The following is a 14,530-nucleotide window of genomic DNA, read 5'->3' as shown; positions in this document are numbered from 1 at the left end:
ATGGGTTCCATCTATCGCTTCACCACAGTTAGGGAATCCCATTGCAACAAAGCCATCCACTATGACCTGCACATTTCCCAGAGTCACTACCTTTGGTTGCAGCAGCTTCTCAGTGATTGCTTTGGCTACTTGCATCACAGCAGCCCTCACAGTAGATTTGCCCACTCCAAATTGATTCCCAACTGACCAGTAGCTGTCTGGCGTTGCAAGCTTCCACAGGGCTATTGCCATTCGCTTCTCAACTGTGAGGGCTGCACTCATCTTGGTATCCTGGCGCTTCAGGGCAGGGGAAAGGAAGTCACAAAGTTCCATGAAAGTGCCCTTACGCATGCAAAAGTTTCGCAGCCACTGGGAATCATCCCAGACCTGCAACACTATGCGGTCCCACCAGTCTGTGCTTGTTTCCCGGGCCCAGAATCGGTGTTCCACGGCTATAACCTGCCCCATTAACAGCATGATCTCCAAAGCGCCAGGGCCCGTGGTTTGAGAGAATTCTGTGTCCATGTCCTCATCACTCTCGTCGCCACGCTGCCGTCGCCGCCTCCCCCTCGCCTGGTTTTTCAGGTCCTGGTTCAGCATAAACTGCATGATAATGCGCGAGATGTTTACAATGTTCATGACTGCTGTCTTGAGCTGAGTGGGCACCATGGCTGGTGAACCTTGAGGTAAGTGGGACATAGCAGGAAAATTAAAAAAAGCTTGGTCCCCTGGGTACTATATCTTGGTCCTGGAGTCACTGTGGTTGCACTGGGGCATGTGAAAGCTGGTCCCTGAGTGGGCTCCATGCTTGCCGTGATATGGCGTCTGCACAGTTCATCCAGGAAAAAAGGGGTGAAACGGTTGTCTGCCGTGGCTTTCACAGAGGGAGGGGTGAGGCTGTACCCAGAACTACCAGCGACAATGTTTTTTGCCCCATCAGGCATTGGGATCTCAACCCAGAATTCCAATGGGTGGGGGAGACTGCGGGAACTATGGGATAGCTACCCACAGTGCAACGCTCCGGAAGTCCATGCTAGACTGGGTACATGGACGCACACCGCCGAATTAATGTGCTTAGTGTGACCGCATGCACTCGATTTTATACAATCAGTTGCCAAAAATCGAATTCTGTAAATGCGGAATAATCCCATAGTGTAGACATACCCTTACTCTTATTACACTCTTACAGACATGCTTCCTTATGCTTTCAGTGCTCATCTCTAACGCAAACAGCAGCAGCGACAAGACAACTATCAAGAAGGAACAACCCTCCAGCCCAGCACTGCTTCTGTAACATGATGACATCACCCGGACTACAGGATTATTGATAAAATGGAGCATACAAAAGCCCTCCCAAGGGACAAGATTTAACTTGTTCTTGTAATAATGTTAATGGGACATTGGAATGCTCTAGTAATTTCAGATACTAACAGCTTAGTCTGTTAAACATCAGATTGTTTATACTAGGTCTTCCCAGAGAGGAGACATTGTTAACTTTAGAAAACAAAGCAAAATGTGGGATTTAATTTGATTTTAAGATTCTTAATATTAATTACTATGCCTGTCTTGAATGACTTCTTTTAAACGGGTTATAAACTAAGTTTTCCATGATTAGGGTGACCAGATGTCCCCATTTTATAGGGACAGTCCCGATTTCTGGAGCTTTTTTTTTTTTTTTTTACATAGGCACTTATTACCCCTCACCCCCTGTCCTGATTTTTCACACTTGCTATCTGGTCACCCTATCCATGATAAACCAAACCTCATTGACCAGCCCTTAAATGAAATTCCTTTGCCCATCTACATGCTGCTTTGGTTCTCGCTGATATACTAAAACAGGACTCGTTACTGATTTGGGGAATAATGAACTTTGGTTTACATTTACCTAGGGAAGAGTGTCACTACCAGAGAGGACCCCTTCAAAGTATCATCTCTGTTGAAAGTTCTCCACGGAGGAAATGGTCACTGAAGTAACCCAGTGGTGGCTGGTGAACCTTGAGGTAAGTGGGACATAGCAGGAAAATTTAAAAAAAGCTTGGTCCCCTGGGTACTATATCTTGGTCCTGGAGTCACTGCGGTTGCACTGGGGCATGTGAAAGCTGGTCCCTGCAGTCTGGGTGTAAACTGTAGATTGCTCTAAAGTACTGCACTCTACCTGCCCACGTAGACCCTGCTGATGTGCTCTAAAAGGTATCTAGAACATGTGAAAGTAGTCCTATTTGAAACGGAACTATGTCAACGCAAAGTATTTATCTTTTAGAGTCCGTCAGCGTGGGGTAGTCAGAGCGCAACATTTTAGAGTGCTTGACAGTCACTGCAGTCTGTGGCTTGGGCAGCGAATCCACCACCCCAAACCCCACTGAAAATCGCTTCAGCTTTGCCTCCTGATTGACCTTGGCTGCAGTCTGTGCATATGCCACAGGCGCAGTGGAGAAGAATGCCCTGCTACTAGATATATATAGTTGTGGCGTCCCAGGCGGAGCGGATAAAACGCACGACCAATGTGGTTGCAAGCTGAATCCGAATCCTGTTTATTGCAAGCTTTCTTTTATAGTTTCTCAACATTACATAACACAATTAGGCTATAATAACACATCTACGGATTGGACAAGAAGGAGAATCATGTGTTTATCACATGTATAGCCCCACACCGATTGGTTCAACTGTTCCTTACATAAGGCCATGATTTGTTTACCTCATCTTATATAATACTAGACCACCAGGGGGTCTTACATAAGGCCATGATCATCTTATATAATCCTAGACCACCAGGGGGTCTTACATAAGGCCATGATCATTTTATATAATCCTAGACCACCAGGGTACTTACATAAGGCCATGATTTGTTTACCTGGCAAGTGTCCCATCGTGACCCTTACCTCCTCATGGAACTTTTCATTAGGTTGGTGTAGGGATGATACATCCCCACACCTCCCCCCTTTTTCTTAAATAAGGCCTATAGGAGGGTCCAACTAACATTAGGACAATTACTAGCCACCTGACTACTTTTTTTTTTAACCTATAAAACTGACGACAGATGACATTTAACAACTGGGAACTATTAAAAAACATAACATTACATAAATACCCACGAAAACCATTGGGGATCCGATGGGGTGGCCATGAACAAGCAAAAAGGGCTTCTTGGCCAGTCTGGTTCGCCCAGGTGATACAAACATTTTGTCGTGGGTTAACAAAAGGTACAGAGTTTGGACATACAAAGACCCCTGCTCCTATAATAAGGAGTCCGAACAAACAGAAGTACAGCATTATTAGGTGTTTAGGCTGTGACAAACAAGTGCAAGTCCGGTGCCACGGGGTTCTGTGGATCCGGTGTTACTACTGGATAAGCCTCAGGCGCAAATTCCCCCTCTATATGGGCTTCCCTAATAAGTCCGTGCCAACGCCGTACGGAGTCTGGGGGGCCCGAGCCGCCCGGGATATTGTCCGAAGCATGTCGCAGGGTGGAAACATCGGATGAGCAAACGGGTTGGCGACATCCAGTGGCCGGTGCGTGGACACGTTATCCCGTCCAGTGCACCCAATCGCGCAGCCCCACAAACCACAATGAGGACGGGGGTAGCTACATCATCCGCCGGAGGGATCTTATCTGGCGGTTTTTTCCTATATGTCCTTTCAAAGTTAGATAAGCCTGGCTCCGCCATTCTTTTCAACCTATTCCGCAACTTCTCACCCTGCCCCGGGAACTCCGCCCGGAACTCTGGGGTACAAACATCACTGGTGACAGGAAAGCCGGGCTGGTTCAGGGCTCGCAATGTGTGGGACTGCGGGGGATGGCTCTCACTGGCCAAATGGGAGAACTGATTCAGCATGTCCTGTAGCTGAAGGCCCTGTTTGTACATTCCCGTGTTTCTGCCCCCATTTCAACAAACGGGACAACGCGTCAGAGGGAAGCTTCTCTCCCCGCTTTTTAGCGATGCGTAATAAAAAATCATGCACCATCTTCTCCCCTGCAGACAAAGCAGAGCCCATTTTATTAAAAGCAGCCGCTTACCTGTGAGCTCACGAACGTCTCTCTCGGACGACCAGGAGCCGGTATCTTCCGGTACCTCCTGCCGCGGCTACCATCTCCGCCTTTCCTCACCGAACGCTTACGTTGGCTGTGAGCTCACGAACGTCTCTCTCGGACGACCAGGAGCCGGTATTCTCCGGTACCTCCTGCTGCGGCTGCCACCTCCGCCTTTTCTTACCGAACGCTTCAGTCGGCTGTGAGCTCACGAACGTCTCTCTCGGACGACCAGGAGCCGGTATCCTCCGGTACCTCCTGCTGCGGCTGCCACCTCCGCCTTTTCTCAAACCATGTTCAGTTTTTGGTCGTGCTCCAGTTGACACTGAGCTTGGCAAACCATTTAAATCTTGGTACCCTGCCCTCTTATTCCCACAGATTCCCTTTATCTCTGTGAAGAAGGCCTGTCTCCACCTTAACAGGGCATGGCTGTTTGCGCTTTTTGGAAGAAGGAGTTCTGGAAGGAGAAGAGCCAGCACTGAGAGCCTCTTCAATATCTAAATTCAATTGTTCCAGTTTCTTCATGAGAGATGACATAGAGTCTGACCACTCAGATCCTTTTTTTTGGTTGGATCTGCTTTCTCTTTGCTCAGCTTTTGAGACAACACCTGTTGGGTCTACTGTCTGAGAACATTGATCCCTGCTCCACTGGCGGCTGTGTCTAGTATGATCTCTGCTAGCTCACTCTGGGCAAAGTCCTGGCTGCCTTGATGTCCAAGCCGAATCACGTCGGGGTCACCATTTGTGGGGTTCCAGGCGGAGCAGATAAAACGCACGACCAATGTGGTTGCAAGCTGAATCCGAATCCTGTTTATTGCAAGCTTTCTTTTATAGTTTCTCAACATTACATAACACAATTAGGCTATAATAACACATCTACGGATTGGACAAGAAGGAGAATCATGTGTTTATCACATGTATAGCCCCACACCGATTGGTTCAACTGTTCCTTACATAAGGCCATGATTTGTTTACCTCATCTTATATAATACTAGACCACCAGGGGGCCTTACATAAGGCCATGATCATCTTATATAATCCTAGACCACCAGGGGGTCTTACATAAGGCCATGATCATCTTATATAATCCTAGACCACCAGGGGGTCTTACATAAGGCCATGATCATTTTATATAATCCTAGACCACCAGGGTACTTACATAAGGCCATGATCATTTTATATAATCCTAGACCACCAGGGTACTTACATAAGGCCATGATTTGTTTACCTGGCAAGTGTCCCATCGTGACCCTTACCTCCTCATGGAACTTTTCATTAGGTTGGTGTAGGGATGATACATCCCCACATATAGTGAACACAGAAAATCTATAGCAGGCTGCTACGGATTTGCTGTATTCAAAATTGGTATGTAATCTCTCTCACAGACTCTTTCCCTCACACACAAATGTGTGGGGTATGTGTACTTTGGTGAGCCCCAACACCCTTCATACACGACCTGCCACTGAAGTAACCATTGTTGATTGTCTGTGTTCTATTTAGCTTGATTTTAAATAATTGTAGTTTTAATAAAACAGTCAGTTAATAATTGTGATTATTTTGCTTGTCTTTAATCCTGGTGTCCCCTAAGGCCAGGCAAAGAACCTCATGTGACTAAAATAGTTGGAGTCACATCCCTGAATTGGCATTAAGAGATAAAGACTTGGTTCCTACCATTTCTTGTGTCTCTAGAGTATATATTTTGTGTTTAGGGGATAAAATTATGTGGCACTCAATGCCTTAAACACTCTACCCCACGGGGCAGGCTGACAGAAAGAGGAGGGTATTATCATTTTTTCCCTAGCCGTATTTTCCATTCTTTGGCAAACATTATCTTTTTCCTCTTCTTCTGAATGAAGTTAAAATTAACATGGGTTCTTTTGTATAACTACATCATCTTATGTGATAATTACATCTTAGCTTTGCAGCCACAGAGGCTGATCTCAATGCCTATTACATCCATGGAAAAGTTCCAATTGGCATTGGCTCAAGCTCACAGATCTGAAAGTACCTTTCAAAGGGAGGAAGTATCATTAGCCTCATTTTACATGGGGAAACTGAAGCACAGAGAAGAGACATGTTAAAGTCAATGTCACAGTGGGAATAGAACCCAAGCCTCCCTACTCCTAAATCCATTGTCTTACTCCTTGGACCACGCTGCCTGCTAATATTAAACCCAATCATGCAATCAAATATAACATAACAGGCAATGTCAGTGCAGTTTCAGTTGTGGAATAGTGTTTTCCTTCTGCAAAACCAGCTGAATGACAAAATATTTTGCAGATCCCACAAGATGTTACTTTTTAAATTAAAATACATATTTACAGTCCAGACTATTTCCTTCCTACCCTAATCAAATTATAATAAATTATATTTAAGGTATTTTAGATCAAATTTTGGCCCCAAAAACATTTTTACCATGAAATGTTTTGCCTTTCCAAGTTTTGACACAACCTTACTATTCTGCAATTTCCTGCTATGGCTTTACAATGCATAAAGAGATGCACATTTAAACATACACATCAACTGAATGTTTAAAGTATTCACAAATCAATGACTGCATAACTACCTATTCTCGTTTTAACATAAATATCGTTAAACAGCAAAAGCTTTCAAAACAGCTGCTAAAAAAAAAGAGCAAGAGAGAGACAGACAACTAGGTTAGATGTTAGGAGACGAAGAGAAATCTTTATATTTACTGATTATTTTCCAGCCTTTGAGGGCATGGTTTGATCTTTGTAAAAGGACAATAGCAAACATGTCAGTCAAAGACAAACAACAACAATGGATACTTGACCCTCAGCCTCAATCAACAAGTCTGCTCTTACTATCCCAAACAAGAATAACCGCAAGCCCTTAAACACCAAACCAAAGGCTGCACAACAAGATTCAGAGAAAGAGAAAGTCCTTGTGTTGCCCAGACAATAACCAGAATTAACCCAAGACTCCCACTTAACATTCCAAACACACCCAGGTAAAACCACACCTGACATGCTAATGAATGTGTCAGCTAGGTCCCTAACTTGCCTTTAAATTCAGTGGAAAACAGCACAAATGACAAGTGCATTGGAGGCTCAGCAGTGAAGAAGTTACCAAGCATCACAGCGTAATGAGTTGCTGTAAAGAAAAAGTAAACATTTAATGATGGGAAAGAAAGTGGTGACAAACAGATAAGAATAGCCCAGACTTAACTGTTCAATTTAGCAGAAAAACAAGGCAAAGGCCTTCAATTCTCACTGGGCCCAATCCTGCAAACTCCTACTAAGCAAATTTCTTCAGCCGGGTTGAATACCACAAAATCAATGGGAGTTGGGGGAGGAATTCAACACCTTGCAGGATTGGAAGAGACAACAATCCACTTATCTGTGCAAAATCTCCTAATTCACCTCCCAAAGGCAGGGTCCAAATGCTCCCGGAAGTCTGTTGGGTATTATTACACAAACTCCATCATGATGGAGGGGCTGCCGGGCCAAATTTCATTGAGTGGCATTGCATGCAGGGTCATATCACCACCCACATCTGGTCTGGCCAACTTTCGGGCTGCTGGTCCTAATCTGAGTGGCACTGTGACACCATGTGCTAGGTTGCAATGCCATTCATTTGGTGGCCCTTTCAAACAGGGGTCCCAGATCAAATTTCTCCTCTTACCCTCCCCCCCATCCCAGGCAGCCCTGAATCAAACTTTCTGAGACCTTAACTTCTATTTCTTACAGATAAATTGATAGTTGGGGTGTGTAACTGGGTTTTCAAATCTAAGGCCCTGAGCTTGCAAAGACTTATGTGCTATGACTAGTCCCATTGAAGCCAATAAGAATATCCAGTGGGTAAAGTTAAGCACATGTGGAAGTGTCTGCATGACTGGGACCTAAATTTGTGAATTCCCCAAAGCACAACTAGAAAGAGCTGCATTTAAACTGGGACGGGGAGGAGGAAGGCAATAAATCATAGGCTCCTGTATTGTCACCTTAATATAGTTAGTATATTTCTCCCTAGCTTCTACGAGTAGCAAAAATAGAAACAATCATGGAAGTATTTTTTCTGTTGCTCATGCAGCACGAGGATCTCTCCAAAATACAGGGAAAAGACTAGTTAAATTTCATTTACCGCACTGCATCCCATACTCAACCATTATCTAAGGGTACGTCTATGCTATCCGCTGGATCAGCGGGTAGTGTTCGATGTATCGGGGATCGATTTATCGTGTCTCGTCTGGATGCGATAAATCGATCCGCTAATTGACGCCCGTACTCCACCCTCGGCAGGAGGAGTAAGCGGCGTCGACGGGGGAGCCGCGGCAGTCGACTCGCTGCCGTGAGGATGGCCAGGTAAGTCGAACTAAAATACTTTGACTTCAGTTGCGTATCTTAGTTTGAACCCCCCGCTACTGTAGCCCGGGCCTCAGAGAATGCAAATGTGCTTCAGTCAATGAGAAACTAAGGGAGCGACCTTGCAAGGTGCCAAGTGACTTCTATGTTACCAACTCCTTCACAAAGGCATATTGTTTCATAGAAAATGTCTACAACAGACAGCGTGTCATGAGACTTTCAGGACAATTACCCGCTAAATTGCTAATGAGGAAACTGCCAAGACAAGGTCAGTGGCGTGACCTCATTCAGATCGAAGCCATCTACAAATACAACTGAGCAGGATGTCTTTAATATTACAGGCTGTGTCTATGCTAGCATTAAAAATTCCTGCAGCCTCAACAGTGGGAACACTAGTGTAGACCTGCTGCCAATGTTTGAGTCTCCACATTGAGGCAGCATTGTCTAATGGATAGGAACTGGGGCTGGGAGTCGAGAGATCTGGGGTGTATTCCTGGTATAGACAGTGAGCTGCTGTGTGACTTTTGTTTAACCTCCCACCTTTTATCTCTTTCGGGCAGGGATGATCTCTCACTATGTATTTGTACAGCACTCAGCACAATGGGGTTCCAATCTCAGTTGGGGTCTCTAGGCACTAACCCTAATATTATAAGTGATTAATATGCGGTGGTTGGACATGCCTTGTCTACACTAGAGCTACCATTGGAGACATGCATTAGAGGGAAATATTAAGAAAAAAAATAGGGTAGATAAGGCCAGTGGGGGCCTTCACCAGTCCTCTTCATTAATCCTGCTGTGTACCACAGGCTATGGCAAATGTTTAAAGACACATCTCCAATATGAAAAGTAGAAGAATTCATTAACCTTTTCATACCTAGATGAAACAAAATTCAATAAATGAACTCATGCTTATTTAATTTTCCACCAGACTTTTTCACAAGCTCTCTGGTGATTGGGCAACAATATATTAAACAATAAGTCAGATAATTCACTCAAGCAATTACACTATCAAATGTATCCAAACATGGGATGAAATGTAGCATAAAACAGCAACTTAGGCCCTTGTCTTGCAAGCCCTTGTGTGCGCAGACCTCTATGCGCGCAGAGACCGGCTGTGCAGAATCAGGGCCTTATATTTTATTCTCTAGAACACACAAACTTTTCCCAGAACAAAGACTATTTCTGCATAACAGAGGCAACTGCTAAGGGTGTGGTTATCATAAAGCACTTTCTCTAAGGGAATTTACTGTCCAATGCCATGCATAGTTCTTTCTGGCATCCCAGAGGTATAACACGCAGTTGAATTCTGCCCCTGGACTCATGCATGACTCAATGACAGCCTATCATGCATGCCCAAAGAGCAGAATTTGGCCCTAAATTCTTTACAACCAAGGCCCTGTCGTATTAGTTACACATTCAGAAAGATTCTTTACTTGCCCAGCCACATCCTGTCAGCATGCCCACTACCACTTTGAGTTAATCTTACTTCTGAGTAGCATCTAGGCTCAGTATAAAATTTAACATGACGAGCTAGTGGCTAATCACATCAACGATTGTGAAGTGAAGTCTGATATGAAATGCTGAGCTTTCAAGCAGTGTGCCATTTTCTGAGATGCTTGAGATCCTGTTTTACATTTCCACTGACTCCCCATATACACACATAGACACAGGATGGCGCAGAAGTACACATACACAATAATTCACTAGTATTGGTAGGTATGGGGGGATGGGAGAGGATGACGACCTTACAGCAATTCAGTGGTAAGGCAACATACCTCTAAGGACCTGATCCTGCTCTGAAAACAGTGTGGGTAGATCCCTGTGCTAGCAGAGTCCCCACAGTGTCCACTCACACAGTTCTCAGTGTAGCATTGGAGCACTGAATGTTTGTTTTGATGCCTGCATGATGGAATAATCTTACAGAAGAAAGAAAATCAGAGGATACAATGCAGATAGAAGAAAGATGACAGAGAAGAAGAAATGATACCCAGGTTTACCAAGGTATGGTCAGTTGAGCAGTATCTGGGATAGGTGCATGGAAGAGATCTTATTTATATACCTACTCCTGGATTACAAGATAGATTCTACAGGATTGGCTGGGTCATGATTGCTCTAACCTGCTCCAGCTGCTGTCATACCCCCCATGGGGTTTACAGCAGTCCAGGACTGCTCAGCTAAACCTCCTGCCATCAACCCTCTCCTTCTTTCTGCCTCCACCCTGGAACACCTCCAGGATTTCCGTGGCATTACCACAGAGCTATCCCTATAGCCCCTTTGTGCCTGCATAGCCAACATCACTGACACAAAGGCCCATAAGGCAACTATGGATGTGGCCCTCAACATTTGTCGGTGATCTTGGTGCTGCAGCATCTCCACGTGAAGCAGAGGAAGATATCACAATTACTGCAGGTACCAGGAATGATAAATGAGGAGTTTTGAATAAAACTGTACAAAAGTAACCCTTCAAAAGCATTCCTGAGCATGAAGCTAACTCACTTCTTTAAGCTGGAGGTCATCCCTGCCTTCTGCGATGCAAGCATGTCCTTTTAATGTTAGGTTGACTCTAAAGAAGTATGTGTGCTCTGGATGAGAAAGCTGGAAAGGTTTTAAATGCATCACAGGGGATGCAGAGTAAAGTAGTAGGTGCTATATCAGAAGCTGATCCTCAGTAGGCCCTTACTGCAAAATAGGATGACCACATCATATCCGAAAAGCATGTGTGCCAGGGTTCCATGCTCCAGGGAGTACTTTCAGCAACTGATACTACACAGAAGAGAACCCTTCACTGCACAGTGGTATGAAATATTAAAGGTTACAGGTATCTAGAACTTGGAATGCAACAGTGAAGCAGACCCATTTTATGAGGACAGGGTGATGTAATGAATTACTTTTAACCTGATTGGTCTAACACAGAGCAATGATGTAGGCATCATGAATGTTTCCCAGAATGCAGTTCCACCTTGAGCAAGTACACTGGAGTTTTCACACCCTCTGTATCTGATTACTTGGATTTACGTCCAGAGAGCTGGTTCAATTCTGAAATCTGACCAGAAAATGGTGAGTATAATTTGCCTCAATGTGGGCAATGCTGACAATTTTGTTTCCAATATTCAACTGCTCTTATTAAAAAAAAAAAAACAAAAAAAAACCCCACTCAGCTCATCTGAATAATTTCACGTATTTAGATAAATGCACACTCCTCAGTGATAACCATCTCCAAATTCTCACATTCCCTTCTAAAGCATCTTATCAGGAGAGAAACTTATTCCATTTGCTGCCATTCCATCCCCAAAGACCAAGACAAGACTCCAACTTTCTAAGGCCCTGACCCTGCATTAAGCTGTGTGGGCAGAACCCTGCATGCATGCAGAACTGATTGCAAGACTGAGACCTTAATGGGATAAACAATGGCTATGGTCCTACAAAGGGAGCCACAGGAACATATCTTTGGAGGAGCTCGCATCGTCATAAGTGTCCACCCATGCAGACCTGTTTGCAGGATTCAGACCATTGATCTAAAGCTGGGGTCGGCAACCTTTCAGAAGTGGTGTACCAAGTTCACTGTAATTTAAGATTTCGCGTGCTAGTAATACATTTTAACGTTTGTAGAAGGTCTCTCTCTCTGTCTCTATTATATAAATAAACTATTGTTGTATTTAAAGTAAATAAGGTTTTTAAAATATTGAAGAAGTTTCATTTAAAATAAAATTAAAATGTAGATCTTAGCAATTTAGTGTGATCCTTGCTTGGGATCCTTGTCTGGGGTTCCAGCCACCAGACCCGCTCAGCCCGCTGCCAGTCTGGGGTCCAGCCGCTGCCCTGCTCAGCCCGCTGCTGGTCTGGGGTTCCATTCACTCAGCCAGCAGCAGGCTGAGCGGGCCGGCGGTGGGCTGAGCGGGGGGGCTGAGCGGCTCAGTCAGCTGCCAGTCTGGGGTGCCGGCAGCACTCAGCCTGCTACTGGTCTGGGGTTCCGGCTGCCAGCCCCTTGCCAGTCAGGGTCCCAGCCGCCGGCCCCACTTAGCCTCCTGCCGGCCTGGGTGAGCAGAACCCCAGGTTGGTAGCGGGCTGAGGGGGGCCAGCAGATGGGATCCCGGCTGGCAGCCGGAACCCCAGACCGGCAGCGGGCTGAGCAGGGCCAGTGGCCGGGACTTCAGACTGGCAGCGGGCTGAGCGGCTCAGTCTGCCGCCGGTCTGAGGTCCTGACCGCTGGCACTGCTCAGCCCACCGCCGCTCTGGGGTTCCGGCTGCTGCCCCGTTGCCAGCCGGAGTCCCGGCCGCCAGCCCCACTCAGCGCCCGCTGCTGGCCTGGGGACCCCCAGGGAATCCCAGGCTGGCAGTGGGCTGAGCAGGGCCGGCGGCTGGGACCCGGACTGGCAAGGGGCCGGCAGCTGGAACCCCAGACCAGCAGCAGACTGAGTGCTGCCGGCATCCCAGACTGGCAGCGGACTGAGCCACTCAGCCCCCCGCCGGCCCCACTCAGCCTGCCACCAGCCCGCTCAGCCCGCCACCGGCTGAGTGAATGGAACCCCAGGCCGGTGGCGGGCTGAGCAGCTCAGCCCGCCGCCACTCTGGGGTTCCGGCCGCTGGCTCCTGCCAGCCGGGGTCTCGGCCGCCGGCCTGCTCAGCCCACTGCCAGCCTGGGATTCCCTGGGGGTCCCCAGGCCAGCAGCGGGCGCTGAGTGGGGCCAGCGGCCGGGACCCCGGCTGGCAACGGGGCAGCAGCCGGAACCCCAGAGCGGCGGTGGGCTGAGCCGCTCAGCCCGCTGCCACATGCCATCAAAAATTGTGTGCCATAGGTTGCCGACCCCTGATCTAAAGAAAGGCCAGCCTAATTGCCTCTCCCATCCCCTTCCTGCTCCCTATACACCAGCGGTGGAGTGCGGCTGGCATAGAAGCTGGCTATGCTGCTTTGTGCCTGCTGAGAGCTCCCCTAAAGGAACTCTCAGCTAGCCAGTTAGGCAGTGCAAAAGACAGAATCTGATCCTGAGTCATGCAAAATGGATGGAATTTGGGAAGAGAATCTGGCCTAGGGTGACCAGATATCAAGTGTGAAAAATCGGGACAGAGTGTGGGGGGTAATAGGCACCCATGTAAGCAAAAGCCCCAAATATCGGGACTGTCCCTATAAAATCGGGACATCTGGTCACCCTAATCTGGCCCCATGTCTCAGAAGGAGGCCTCTGGGCTAAATTGACAAGGGAAAATTCAGCTGAGCACTGCAGGACCTAATAGGTGGCATTCGCAACACTGAGTGAGGCACCCAGGCTCCCCAGGCATTGTATGGGGAGAATTAGGTGCCTAAAAAGGATTCACAGAAGCCAACAAGCTGAGGAAGGGATGCCCAAGATAGCCAGTAGTAAATTATTTGCCTAAAAGTTTTTACTACCAATTAATTTAGTAAATTGTTATCACTTATATAACAACAGTGATTTTTTTTTCCTGATCTGCAATCAAAACAACTTGCATCTTCTTCTTTACTGTGACACTGTATAAAGTACTCTGAACAAAAAGTGTTACTTACAGTTGTATGATGGGAGACGCTGCCTCCAATGCTAAGGTTTTTGAGAAGTTGAGGAGACCCGCCATACTGCCCCGAGATCTGCTTCCTGACTTCTGCTGCCACAGTTCTGAAACAAGAGAGGAACAATTTAACTTTTGTAAACCAGGGCAAAATGTCAGGTAGGTGGTTCTGCCGTAGGAATATTGCTGACCCATGAGGACAGAATGTGTGTATCAGACTCCCCAGTACTTACAGAATCTACTGCAGGGCAAAAAATTCAGATTTTTAACCCAAATACAAACATTTTCCTCTTGTGCGGTGCATTTCCAAGCCACAACAAAATGAGATGGGGCAACTAACTGGCTGAACCTGTCCCTAGCAAGCTCCTTCCACTTTCCTCTGCGGAAAGACCTTCTGCAGCACTCTCGGTGCCCCCCAGCAGTTCAGACCTCAGTCACAAAGCAGCTCTTATAAATAAATAAATAGAGATATCCTATCTCCTAGAACTGGAAGGGACCTTGAAAGGTCATTGAGTCCAGCCCCCTGCCTTCACTAGCAGGACCAAGTACTGATTTTGCCCCAGATCCCTAAGTGGCCCCCTCAAGGATTGAACTCACAACCCTGGGTTTAGCAGGCTAATGCTCAAACCACTGAGTTATCCCTCCCTGGGATATGTATGTGCCCACTCTCTCATTCCTGAAC

The 14,530-nt window shown here is 46.5% G+C and overlaps 1 protein-coding gene across 5 annotated transcripts in view; it reads right to left on the bottom strand.

Annotated features, from left to right (window-relative positions):
- Positions 1-14,530, bottom strand: part of DOCK7 (dedicator of cytokinesis 7) — a 172,089-nt gene that overhangs the window by 139,553 nt on the left and 18,006 nt on the right. For all 5 annotated transcript variants that reach the window (XM_054036949.1, XM_054036945.1, XM_054036946.1 and 2 more), the window contains exon 2: positions 13,850-13,955. In XM_054036949.1, the coding sequence (XP_053892924.1) occupies positions 13,850-13,955 (106 nt within the window). The remainder of the gene's footprint in view (positions 1-13,849; positions 13,956-14,530) is intronic.

Source organism: Malaclemys terrapin, chromosome 8 (genome assembly GCF_027887155.1).
Source record: "Malaclemys terrapin pileata isolate rMalTer1 chromosome 8, rMalTer1.hap1, whole genome shotgun sequence".
In the NCBI taxonomy this organism is placed as follows: domain Eukaryota; kingdom Metazoa; phylum Chordata; order Testudines; family Emydidae; genus Malaclemys; species Malaclemys terrapin.
The sequence above is the reverse complement of the archived record's forward strand: the minus strand, read 5'-3'. Positions and strand labels throughout refer to the sequence as shown.